This window comes from Rattus norvegicus, chromosome 8, assembly GCF_021556685.1.
Source record: "Rattus norvegicus strain SHRSP/BbbUtx chromosome 8, alternate assembly SHRSP_T2T, whole genome shotgun sequence".
Lineage (NCBI taxonomy): Eukaryota > Metazoa > Chordata > Mammalia > Rodentia > Muridae > Rattus > Rattus norvegicus.
In genome coordinates, this window is record NC_141541.1 from 17,851,902 (window position 1) to 17,865,137 (window position 13,236).

The 13,236-nt window shown below is 45.7% G+C and overlaps 1 protein-coding gene across 5 annotated transcripts in view; it reads left to right on the forward strand.

Moving 5' to 3' along the window:
* The window catches only part of Mre11 (MRE11 double strand break repair nuclease), a 47,919-nt gene that overhangs the window by 15,783 nt on the left and 18,900 nt on the right, over positions 1-13,236 (forward strand). For all 5 annotated transcript variants that reach the window (XM_087563565.1, XM_087563564.1, XM_087563566.1 and 2 more), the window contains 6 exon segments: positions 897-1,068; positions 4,608-4,688; positions 6,498-6,624; positions 9,255-9,358; positions 10,577-10,750; positions 13,062-13,124. In XM_087563565.1, coding sequence (XP_087419691.1) covers positions 897-1,068; positions 4,608-4,688; positions 6,498-6,624; positions 9,255-9,358; positions 10,577-10,750; positions 13,062-13,124 — 721 coding nt within the window.

Below are 13,236 nucleotides of genomic sequence, written 5' to 3' on the forward strand. Positions count from 1 at the left end.
AGCCTTTTACTGAGAGGGAGTTTGGTGCTTGTTGGTGATTTTGCTACATTTTAGGAAAATTCAAGACTAACATTTAAGAATAAATTTCAGATTAGCTACTATGTAGATAATTTACAAATTTTGCAAAGTCTGTATATTAGCAGATTCCCATAGTAACTTAGTTGAGCTTTTTCTGGTTATACGTGTACTGTTGTAGCATATCTAATTTTGTTTATGTCCATGTTGGGGGATGGCATTTAAGATGGGTCTCACCATGTAGCCTAGGCTGGCCTTGAACTCATGGTTCTTCTTCCTTTGCCCCCATGTACTAGGATCAAAGACTGTGGTACCTTGCCTAGCTTTCTAATTCAGTTTAAGTTGTTGACATTTTGTGAACTGAGCTTCAGTAGAAGGTCTTACTTACCCAGTGGATCTGCTCAGGTTCTGATGTTATGGTACCAACAGGAACAGAGAGCATGGCGATGGAGTGTGTGCTTGTGTGGTTTTCTCTGGTTCTGTCATGATCTGGATAGCATCTACTATACTATAGTCAGGGTGTCCCTCTTTGTGAAGTGTATTTGCTCCGATAGGAGAGATGGAGGAGTTCATTTTATTCTTAGGAAGAATGTTTGCTTCTTTTTACTATTAAAAAATTAAAATTAAATTGACAGAAACATCAATTTTTAAAACAGTATTGGTTTATAAGCAAATATTTTATAAGAATTAAGAAAAAATGGAGCCTATTTTTTAAGGCAGGGTCCCAGATAGCCTGTAACTTGTTGTCCTCCTGCCTCTGTCTCCTGGGTGTTAGGAATCACCAGTATCTATTCCCACGCCTTGTTGATAGCTTTGAGTGTGTGTGTTCATCTTCCTGAGGAGGCTTGCTTTATGTCTGAGCTCGTGGTTTCTCTGTGCAGACATGTAGGCCTGCTACGCGTTAAAGGGAGAAAGATGAACATGCAGAAGCTGCCTCTCCGCACAGTGCGACAGTTCTTCATGGAAGATGTGGTCCTGGCTAACCACCCAAGCCTGTTCAACCCTGACAATCCTAAGGTGACCCAGGCCATCCAGAGCTTCTGTTTGGAGAAGGTGACTATTTCCAAAAGCAGCAGTGAGGCCGGCTCACTGCCCCTCAGTTACAGGCTGAGCAGAGTAAAGAGAAACCATCTGTGTTTATTGCTCAGAAAGCGGCAACACCACTGGTGCATCTTTTATTTATTTATTCACATAGAGTTATTTACTAATTAAATTTGTTCTTTGACAATTCCATACACATGTAGGTATGTATGTATGTACGTATGTATGTATGTATGTAATGGGCCCTTCTCTCCCTTCTTCCCTCGACTGCCCTTACGAAGGGTCTTCCACTTTCGTGTCTGTTTTATGACTCACTGAGTTTAAACGGGGCTCTCTGTGCCCCTGGGATTGGAACCGATTGGTGTGTGTTGGGCTCCTCATCAGTGCCTGCCCCTTCCCTGGATCCCTCTGACCTGTGCAGCCTTGAGGGTTTGTGACGCAGTGGTTGTGTCAAGCCCGAGTGATGCCTCAGTCATTCTTGTCGTCTGGCCCTTCCTCGTTCCACCGGCTTTGTCCGTGTTCCCCACCTGAGAAAGGACCGTCGTATACTTGGACTGTTAGGACCGAGTGTCCAAGTGCAAAGACTTCTTATACAGAAGAATGCTAGATGTAGAGAAGTCACCAGTTAACTCTCCTACAACTTCTTTTAAAGAGTACACACTGGATTTCCTCACCTTGATCTGCGTTTGATAATGGCTCACCTTCCTTGTGAAATCAGACGCTGACTTTGGAGATGGAAGGACACTGAGGTCCTTTATGTCTAGTTTCCATCACACATTCCTCCCCCCTAAAGACTACTCCAAACCAAGCTTAGCCCCCTGTCTCTGGTGTGGACTGCTGCCACCCCTCATCCTCGGGGAGGTTCTGGGTCTGCTGTCGCAGTCATGCTGCATGTTTTTATCCTAGGCTGCAGCGTGACAGCTAGAGTTGCTGACATCGTTTAGTCCCTGCTCTCTGCCAGCTTTGGCTTCACGTCTTATTCTCATGTAAAGTAGGAAGTGGGGATGATGATGGTGATCACTCATGGGAACTGGCTGCTTCTGTGAGCTCTGTGCCCGGTATCATTTGATTCATCCACAGCGCCTGGATGTGGACAGGTTCTTCCTCCCAGTTTCTTGCTGTCTTCCTCTGTTCCCTCCTCCTCTCTCCTCCGTGTTGTTATTGTTTCTAGGAATTGAATCCAGGGCTTTACAGATGCTACACAATTTCCCTACCATTGAGTGCCTCAGCCTCCTATTCCATGTTCTCCACCACAAGCTGGTCCTTAGATCACACAACGGCCATTGTCACAGATGAAGGAGCTACAGAGGGCTTACCTAGCTGAGAAGCTCCAGTGTGTGCATGTTCCAAGGTGACTGACGTCACAGACTCAGGCTTCCTAGACTTGTCTCTCTGTTTTAAGGCCAGCCCCTTTCTACCAACTCTTTGTTTTCCCTGATACTCGTCACTATCAGGAAGATGTTGGCTGTGGCCCAGATGCATACATTGTCTTTGTAGCTGAAAAAAACTCTTCTTCCCACTAGCTCCAGATATCCCTGAATAGCTTTATTGGTGACCCATTTCCTGAAGTCAGACAGGTAGGAAATCCCTGTGTTGATTTTGTAGGATGTCTCCACAGCAGCCAGCCCAAGGTTTCTCAGCCTTGACACAGTGGGTACTTTGACTCGGTCTTTTCTGTTGTGGGAGCAGCTGGGGTTCTGTGCGACAGGATATTTCTCAGTCTCCTCCTTGGCCTCTGTCCACTAACTGCCAGTAGCTCCCTGTCTTAGTCGGGGTTGCTGTGACGGACATTGCGACCAGAAGCAGCTTAGGGAGGAAAGGGTTTATTTGGCTTACATGTCCTGAATCACAATCTTTTGGGGACACTAAGATAGGAACTCAAATCAGGCAGGAACCTGGAGGCAGGAGCTGATGGAGAGGCCATGGAGGATGCTTGCTTTCCATGGCTTGCTAAGTCTGCTACCTTAGAGAACCTAGGACTAGTAGGCTAGGGTGGCACTGCCCACAGTGCCATTCACTAAGAAAATGCCCTCAGCCCAGCCTGATGGATGCATTTTCTCATTTGAGATTCCCTCCTCTCAAATGACTCCAGCTGTGTCAAACTGATGTAAAAACCAGCCAGCACAATCCCTTTCCGTACAGCCATGATAAGACAGACTGAAATGTTCTAAGGATTTAAATCACCTCCTCTTGACCCTGTTGCAGTCCTTGCACCTAAATTCCAGTCTTCTTTCTTCTTTTCTTTTCTTTTTTCTCTCCCTTTCTTTTCCTTCCCTCCCTCCCTCCCTCCTTCCCTCCCTTCCTTCCTTCCTTCCTTCCTTCTGATTCAGGGTTTTGACATGAGGCCCTGACTAGCCTGAAACTTGAGTTTGCTCTGAACCTCCTGCCTGTGCCTTCCAAGTGCCTGGATGGCTGGCGTGCTCTACCCCTAGAAGAGCCATAAGAATCTGGACAGGAAGAGTAGTTCCTGGCAGCAGTGATTTAAGCTATTCATAATTTCTGATATTTCTTTGATATGGTCCTTAATTATGTTATCTTCGTACCTGTGAGGACAAGGCTCACTTGTTAATATGTTTGTATTTTAAACTTTTTTTGTTTTTGAGCCAGAGCCTTGTTCTATTGTTAAATTGGCCTGGAGCTCACTGGGACCTCAAACACTCAGCCTTCTTTCTGCCTCTGAAATGTGGGTTCTAGGTGCCCAGGTGCCACCATGCCCAACTTCCTGCCTTTCTGTTTAGCACTTGTGGTGCTATGTGCATGCTGGTTGACTGAGATTGACTGAGCAGATCTCCTTGAAACTCCCTTCCATCCAGGAGCGTAGTCACCAGCACAGGTGGCTGTGGACTGTAATACTCAGAGTTCACCTTCCGGGTGTGCTAACCACATTTCAATTCCCTATGTCCACATGTGCTTCATGGCAATAGCACCAGATACTACAGTAAATTGTATTTCTAGGAGCAGGCATGGTGCTGCATCCCTGTGATCCCAGTACTTGGCAGGTGGAGGCAGGCAGAACGGGGCAGCATTAGAAACTCAGTCTTGGAGAAGATTGGCAAACAGCTGCAGCCATTAGGAAGCTGTGTTGGAAATAAAACCTGCCTCCTTGGGCCTCCGCTCTTTCAGAGCAGTGCAGGACAGGAGCTTTCGTCTGGGATCTCCGATCTGGTACAGCATCACCACATTGGAAACACTCGTCTTGTTTACGTGAGCTTTTCCAAAGTAAACCATCCAAGATCCTGTAGATTCCTGCAGAGTACATGACACCATTGAAAACCCGATTTATTCAGTTTAAACTTGAGTAGAAAATTGGAACAGAGTCAGTATCATAGATTTTCTTGTGAAGGGGTTGAGTGAGGTGATGGACAAATTACTAAGAATGTTGGGAAAGAAAACTGTTGAGGGCTGAGATTGGTGGGAGCACTGCAAGCTGTAAAGGATGCGGTCAGCAAGATGGGAGTCAGGGTGGCAAGGAGCTGTGCAGAACTCTGCAGTGATATAAACTACACCACCCAGCTTACACAAAGCTTAATACTTGGCGTTTCTGTTTTGAGATTGAAGAAATGCTTGACAGTGCTGAGCGGGAACGGCTGGGGAATCCTCAGCAGCCGGAGAAGCCTCTCATCCGACTACGGGTAAGTCCTGTGCGTGTTAGCCGACCTTGCTAGTTCTAATAACAACGTACACTTAATGTGCTTCCCTGAAAATTTAGTACGCTAGTGCCTAGAGTAACGGGAAGAGGCCAAGTGGGAAACTGGAATCTCAGGAGAGCTTTAGCGATTCGGTAGTTCATTCATGCTCCTGTTGTTTTCTAAATAATGTGTTTCTAATCGGTCCTTGCTCCACCCTCCTGCTCCCCTCTGGGCACCTTGGCCTTGCTGAAGCTCGGTGAGTGCTCCAGAGACCAGCGCTGTGGGGTGGAGCCCGTGGCTCTCCTGCTGAGCTGATTGACTCCTTTCTGTTGTCAGTCTAGCTTCTCGTTCCTCCTACTGTTTGCACTTTGCTGTTTTGGTTGCTGTGAGCTGCACTGTCCTGTGAGTCAGCCTGTCCTTTGCACTCTGCTAGAGACAGGGTAGCGTATGTCATTTGCCCTACTGCTTTTCCCTTTCCTCCGACTGCTGTGCTTCTTATCTCCCCTGTCCTCCACAGACAGAGCCTGCACTCACTGTCATCAAGCTCTGAGGGAGCAGGTGACCTGGAATTTTGAGTTCACTTCAGTCTTCGCCACTGAATCCCTCTCATCTGAGCTGTCTCCAGCTCCTCCTGTCTCTTAGCCATCTTCATTCTACACACTTGGCTTTAACAGCGTTGGTGTAGTGAGTCCTGTACTCAGGAAGTGTGGCCTGGCATCACCAGTGCTTAAAATGTGGGATTCCAGGTCCCACATTGACCCTGTGGCCTTCTGACGAGATTCATGCGTACACATTACCACTTGAGACGTTCTGGGACACCTGAGGGTGAGAACCTGACAGTGCTCAGCCCAAGAGCTTGGTGCTTTGGTGGTCAGAGTAGGTAGCGACCGAGGCCTCTGCGATTGTACAGTTGAGGACGCTGGCCCTTCAGCAGTCCCAAACTAGGGAGCCAGTCAAAAGCCAAAGGCTGGAAATGCTCGTTGTAGTGTAAGTGAGGGAATCGGCGGCCGCCGTGGTGGTGGCAGCAGCTGGATAAACCAGCACAGCAGCAAGAGGGAAGGGCAAGTCAGGAAACTGAATCTTCTTCCTGCCCCTTTTATCTGAGCTTTGACTCGGGATGCCACCCGCAAGACAACTACTGGTTTCAGAGGGTTAGAGTCTGCTGGGTCAGAGGCACCAGGGGATAGGCATGGAGGCTGCTGTAGAAGCTCAGGGCTCACATTTTTAGCCAAAGCATGAAGTAGAGAGTACAAGTCAGCAGTAGTTGGTGCTTTTTATTCTCAAAGTCTACCCCCTAAGCCTGAGACTGTGGGGGACATCTCATTCAAACCACCATAAGTAGCCATTTCTTAGAACCCACAGACATTTTTCACTGTCTGGATTCTCCTGGCATTGTCTTTGTCCAGTCTGGAGATGTCTCCCTGGGATGCAGATGAATAAGCTGACGTATATAAGGGGTGCATTCTATTTTGAAAGTTGAGAAATTGACTTAAAAGTCCCACCTTGTTTCCAGCTAGTACCATGCTGTGTACCTAGGCTATCAGGGAAGACAGTGCATTCATTCCATCCTGGATGGCTTTGCCTTGTTCTATTGAACAGGAAGTGTGTTTATGTAATGTTAGGTTATGAATTATTCTGTCAGTGGGACAAATGGTTTAACATCATCATTGTCATTACAGAGCATGAGTTTAGAAATGTAAGAATATTGAGCTTTTAGATTGATATTAATACATACCAAAGTAGAGAAGCCAAAAATATGTATTTCTCAAAATTGCTACACTGTTTCCTGGTTTAATAGTTTATTCTTTCTAGGTGGACTACAGTGGAGGCTTTGAACCTTTCAACGTTCTTCGTTTTAGCCAGAAGTTTGTGGATCGGGTTGCTAACCCAAAAGATGTCATCCACTTTTTCAGACACAGGGAACAAAAAGGAAAAACAGGTAAACTGGTTATTTTAAAAAGTTAAAGAATTTAACTGGCGTTATTTGTATAAACTAGTCTTTGGTAAGATAAATACAAAATAGAAGATTTTAGTATTTGTAAAGTTAGAAAAGAAAAAGGTAAGTGAATACCTTTGGGGTATTTTCTTGTTTACTTGATTTTAGAGGCAAGGTCTTGATGTAGCCCAGTCTGGCCTCACATGGGATCTTTCCTCAGTGTCCTGAGTGCTGGACTGCAGGCTTGTGCCGTCCTGCCCAGCTGCATTCAGCTTTTTAAAGTTGTGAGTATTTATGAAGGCTTGTGGCAAGGCTTCAGTGCGAAGTGACTGTGCCATGTCTGGAGGCACCTGTTACTCATATCTGCACCTGTTTCCTCCCACGGATGGACGGATAGACGGATAGACGGATGGACTGCATGCTCTCACCTTCTGCAGTATTAAGTATTTTGACTTAGCGTATACAGCGTTTTAGGAAGACTTCAGACTTTTGAAGTCTAAAGTGTCCTGTAGTTTGGTATTTTGAAGATTGAAGAGTTCATTTCCAGTTAAATTTATAAATGCCTAGTGCCCTGTTAACTATTAAACAAAGTCATCAACTCAAATAACGTTTTTCATAAGAAATATTCATCATGTTTATTACAGAGTACCCTTCCCTTTATAGCCAGTAAGAGAGTTTTTCAGCATGGTAGAAATGAAGAATGATGGCGCTGGAGAGATGGCTCAGTGGTAATGAGCACTGCCTGCTCTTCCAGAGTACCCGGGTTCCTTTCCCAGCACCCACACGGTGGATCACAAAGTCTGTAACTCCAACTCCAGGAGATCCATGCTTTCTTCTGGCCACTCGACACTGTTTATACATGGTGCATAGGTACACATTCAGGCAAACGTCATATTCATTAGATTAAAATGAAATAGAATTTAAAAAAGTAAAAAGTAAAAATGCTGTGAATTTACCCTGATGCCATGGTTCAGATACTGAAGTGTAGAGATCAGAAAGCCATGTGCAAGAACTGTGTTTTGGCTGTGAGTTTTAGTCAGTTACTTCTTACTGGTTCCGTGACAAGAACCTTAACCCTGTTTGAGTTTTATCTCCAGCAGGTTTTGGCCTGGAGATACTTTTTTATTTACTTGAGTTGCTTGGTGGAAATGGTGTCACCTGTGTGTGCCTTAACTGAAAGTTGTATAAGTTATTATCTACTCTACTGTTAAAAGTTCTCATTTATGAAACCAAAATTGTTTTGTACATGGCCTTAACACGGTGTCTGGCAAATGCTTAGTACTCACCGTATGTGTGAAGTAACAGTAAAGCCTCTGCCTTGGCACTAAGAGTACTCACCGTATGTGTAAAGTAACAGTAAAGCCTCTGCCTTGGCACTAAGAGTACTCACCGTATGTGTGAAGTAACAGTAAAGCCTCTGCCTTGGCACTAAGAGTACTCACCGTATGTGTAAAGTAACAGTAAAGCGTCTGCCTTGGCACTAAGGTATTCATCCACCTGGTGAGAGACACATTGACCTGGAAGGTGTCTCCACCATCTAGTTGTTTTGAGACCTTCCTTCCTGGTTCTGTCATCTCTGCTGTGTTCTGTGATCAGATCATAGCTGCCTTTGCCGGCTACACATGGAGTCTGCTTCTTGGCATTCCTCATTCTCTGTAGCACTCACCACTTGCATGCCATTGTTCTCATGGGCAGGAATCTCTCCTTTTCACATGGTGTTCATGGCACCATCTTCAGTTAGCAGACAGGGTGTCAGGAGAGCAGATGCTGGGCCAGTTTGCTGACCTCCTGCCCAGTGGACATTGTTAAACGGCCCTGCACAGGGAGTCAGCAGAAGTACATTATCCATATTCCCTGTTAGTGTTCACAGAGTGCCCTCAGGTGCTCACGGTTGAGGCTTGCTACCGTCTGTCTGTGAGAGGCATTGCCAGTGAAACTGGCTTCCTTTATTTTGAACTGGGGGTGTGTGGTAGTGATGTAGGAGCACTTTTTGGTGCTGCTGTGGTTAATCCTTGGACCTGGCACTTCTGCCCACCACCTTTCTATCCTTAGTGCGCACAGTGGACACTGTCAGCGTCTATCCTTAGCGCGCACAGCGGACACTGTCAGCGTCTATCCTTAGCGCGCACAGCGGACACTGTCAGCGTCTATCCTTAGCGCGCACAGCGGGCACTGTCAGCGTCTATCCTTAGCGCGCACAGCGGACACTGTCAGCGTCTATCCTTAGTGCGCACAGTGGGCACTGTCAGCGTCTATCCTTAGTGCGCACAGTGGGCACTGTCAGCGTCTATCCTTAGTGCGCACAGTGGGCACTGTCAGCGTCTATCCTTAGTGCGCACAGTGGGCACTGTCAGTGATGCTCTGGTATTGTGAGTGTGTTCTGGCTCTGATGCTTCCTGAAAGGAAGGGCTGGGGACAGTCTTAGCAGAACAGTGGCAAGAACCGTGGTCCTTTAAGATGGGGAAAGTTAATGTGAGCTGTGTGGAAAAAGAGGCACATCCAGGGCCATTAGCAAGCACAGCTTTCTTTTTCTTCCCTTAAATTCTATGTGGAAGCACTGAGGAGTTGGTGAGCGTTTGGAGATTTTAATGTGTTGTAGAAGCTGCTGTTCTCTGCTGGTCTCCTTTTTGTAGGAGAAGAGATCAACTTTGGGAAGCTCATCATAAAACCTGCTTCAGAAGGGACGACGCTCAGAGTAGAAGACCTTGTAAAGCAGTATTTCCAAACTGCAGAGAAGGTAACTCCTTCCTCAGAACTCACTATCTTAGTTAGGGTTTCGTTGGAGGGAAGAGACACCATGACCAGGGCAACTCTTTGAAGGAAAATGTTTAATTGGGGCTACAGTTCCAGAGGTTCAGTCTATTTTCATCATGGCAGAAAACATGGCGCTGAGCAGGCCGACATGGTGCTGGAGGAACCAGGAGCTCTTGATCTACAGGCAGCAGAAGTGGAGCGTCTATAGTGGGTGGAGCCTGAGCATGTGAGACCTCAAAGCTTGCCTCCACAGTGACGCACTTCCTCCAATAGTGCCACTTCCTGAGGTCTAAGCATTCACACACATGAGTCTATGGGGCCATACCTAAGAATGGGTGACACAGCAGATTTAGTATAGACCGTGTGTAATTCACAAGTAAATGACTGGTGAGTCTGTGAGGGAACCAGTGTGAGGTAGTTTGTATCAAAGTATTCAGTAAACACTGTTAATATAATTAACAGGAGTCCTTGTTGGCTCTATGTTACTCTTCTATTGCTGCTGTAAAAGTCTTGATCTTACCTTATGTTTGAATGTAGCTTTTTTTTTTTTTTTAATTTAGTTACTTTACCGATACAGCCATATACTACTTGGACCTCTCTGGTTGTATGTATTTTTAAAAAATCAAATTTGTTATCCGGCAGTTTTATAGGTCAGAAATAGCACTGATCTTTCTGGGCTGAAATCAAGGTATCAGCGGGTCCATATTCCTCTGGAAGTTGTAAGGGAGTGTGTATTTCTTAGCCTTCCCCAGCTACTTGTGCTCCTTACGTACCTTGGCTTAGTCTCCTTTGTCTTTGCCAGCAGTATTGAATCTCTGACCATTTCCCACGTTATGTCTTCCCCTGCCCCTCACTTATTCCTGGAACCCTTGACAACCTGCTTAGTTCATAGCTGGATAGTGAACACCCTTGATGTCACCTGTAGCCTTGGACTCCTTCACCATATAACATAGTCAGAGGTCCCAGAGTGAAGTGGGGACATCTGTACAGCCATCACCTTGCCTCATCTCTAGTAGCCATTGGTGGCCTCTCTGGGATTGTCAACCATTCAGGTCTTGACTCACCTCCCATTTTTTTCTGGCCCTTTTAATATTTAGCCATTGGCTTAAGTGCTGTCTGCCGGTCCCACACCCGTAGCAGAGTATGTTTTCATTCTTGGGTAATTCCTGGTAGTACAGACAGCTTGTGTTGTCTTACACAGAATGTTCAGCTCTCACTGCTGACAGAAAGAGGGATGGGTGAAGCAGTTCAAGAGTTTGTGGACAAGGAAGAGAAAGATGCCATCGAGGAATTAGTGAAGTACCAGTTGGAGAAAACGCAGCGGTTTCTTAAGGAGCGCCACATCGATGCTCTAGAAGACAAGATTGATGAAGAGGTGAGCTGCTGAGGACAGCCTGTGAGGGTCGCGCTAAGGTTTGGTTTTGCTTTGGACCCACCACTGTTTAAGTCTCTGATGTGTTTGGTTTCTTCATCTGTAAAGTTAAGGGGATAAAATGACGGATGAATTAGGCAGTGTCTAGGCAGAAGCCAGTAGAGTTTGACATGTGACTGGTGCTGGGTAAGGTTGGTTCTATCGGAGAGAGAGTGTCTTTCAGAGCTCCCAGGAAGGCTTCAGAATGAAGCTTGTAGTGTAGAATTGCTTTTCTTTCACCTTTTTCGTTAGTTTTGACTCGCTTTGGAATCTCATCCAGAGCATGCTTCCCCTTTGTATACCAAGGAGAAAAACTTCCATTGGACTACATTGCAGTTTAAATATTGCCACATCAAAAAGCAAAATTACGGGGTTTAAATGTGGAGAAAATATTTGTAAGCGTGCAGAAAAAAAGGCTAATACTTTGAATGGAGTTTAAAGCTCATAGGAAGCTTTAGAAGTGTTAAACATGTCAGGAGAGCCAGGAAAATGAAAAGGGAGTTAGTTCACAAGAAGTACACATGGCTAATAAGCTTGAGAAGGTGGTATTTAACCACAGTTAACCAAGGGCATTAATTTTAAATGGATTTTATTTGTCGACTCTAGCTTGAGAAAGCTGGCAGCAAGTGTTGGAGGTGTACTGAAGTAGCCTCCTGAGAGCAACAGTGCTTGGCCCTGGGGTTGTCCTAAGGAAGTAGTAAAGCAGACCTTTGTACACAGCTAAGTCCTGCCAGTGTGTGCTCGGGGGATGCAGGAAATGTCTGTTTCTTTGAACAGTGTCACAAGATCTAGAAGTCTAAAGACCTCTATTAAGTATTATGTATTAATAAGCTATTAGGTATTGCAATTTTGGCCAGGTGGAATGACATGTCCATACCTCCAGAGTTGAGAAGGTGGATGTAGGAGGATTGGGAGTTCAGGGTCAATCCTCGCTACATAATGAGTTTCAGTCCAGCCTGGGCTACATGAGACCCTGTCTTAAATAAAAAGTATGAGTTTGAAAGCCAAGGGAACGTATTCTAGTGTAATGTTATAGGCAAGCAGGACTGTGAGGATGAAGGGATGTACACACGGATTTACTCAGTTTCGTCATGTGTGTGAGTGTGAATAGATACTTGGGGGTCCAGACACAGCAAGCGTCTTGGTTACTGACTGTGCTCCATGAGGCTGCCTTCTCTGCAGAGCAAAGCTCGGCTTCACAGATGAGGCATTGCCTCGCCGCTCACCTTAGCTGTTTAGCAGGCCCTCTTGAAGCCTGCTGCTATTTATGTAAATAGTGTCATTCTGTGCCAAGTACATTCAAGTCCGCAGGTCCGTGTACTCAGCACCAGGCTGAGCTGCACAGTGTGTGTCTGCGTCTTTTTGTCTGTGTATCATGCTGTGCTCAAAATCAGAAGCCTTATCTGAGTACTGATTCTTGAATTCTCTAAGCTCTCAATCTGTAAAATGGAGGGAGTAATAAAATCTCCTCCACAGTCGTGAGCATGAAAACAGTGTCTCAGTTTGCCTCTTACCTGATGGAGTGTTCTTACTCCACATGTTGTTCTCTGTCTTACTCTGCCAACCTTTTTTTATTTTTTCTGAGACAGGGTCTTCCTATGTAACCTTGAATACTCACTACTTAATATGTAGACCCAGTTGGCCTAGTACTCACAGGAATCCACCTGCTTCTGCTTCCTGAGTGCTGGGATTAAAGATGTGTACCACCATGCCAGTTCCCATTCTGGCTTTTGACCCATGGTTCCACTGCTCTTGTCAAGGTTCCAGTGACTCCTTTTGCCAGCACCCCTGTCAGGGACCTGCTTTGATTGCTGCCAAACTTGTTGCTACATTTTTATCTTACATGTCTTACAGGACTTTTCGCACACTGGGTATGCTTTCTTCCCTCCTTGACAGAATATTCCCTTTCCTGGTAACTTTCAACTCTCCATCTTCTTAAGCTGGACTTCCCATTTATCTGCATCCTCACTTTCCAACTTTATCCAGCTTCATGGCTTTGGTGGTGACTCTCCCAAGTTTCTCCTAAGCCTTTCTTCCTTAGATCCAGACTTGCATAACTTATGGCTTGTTCCTCGTATATGAAGAACAGCCCTCCCAAGCAAGATGCGCATTCTCTGTCCTGCTCTTCCAGTAGAGTTCTATGGACACATTTGACTCTCAGTTGCACAGACCAAAAACCACCAAGTTGCCCATGACTCTGTCCTCTGTCACCTGTATTCTGATGGGGCTCTGCTGTTAGGATATACAGAGTCTGACTTTCTTTGTTGTGGTCTAGGTCCGGCGTTTCAGAGAAAGCAGACAGAGAAATACCAACGAAGAAGACGATGAAGTTCGAGAGGTAACGTTCCAGCTGCAACATACTGTGTTTGTAGGCTGCTTTGTGAACTAGAAGTGATTGCCCCAGGATATTTCCTGTCTAGGAGTGAACACCCTAGCCACCATTGGCTGAT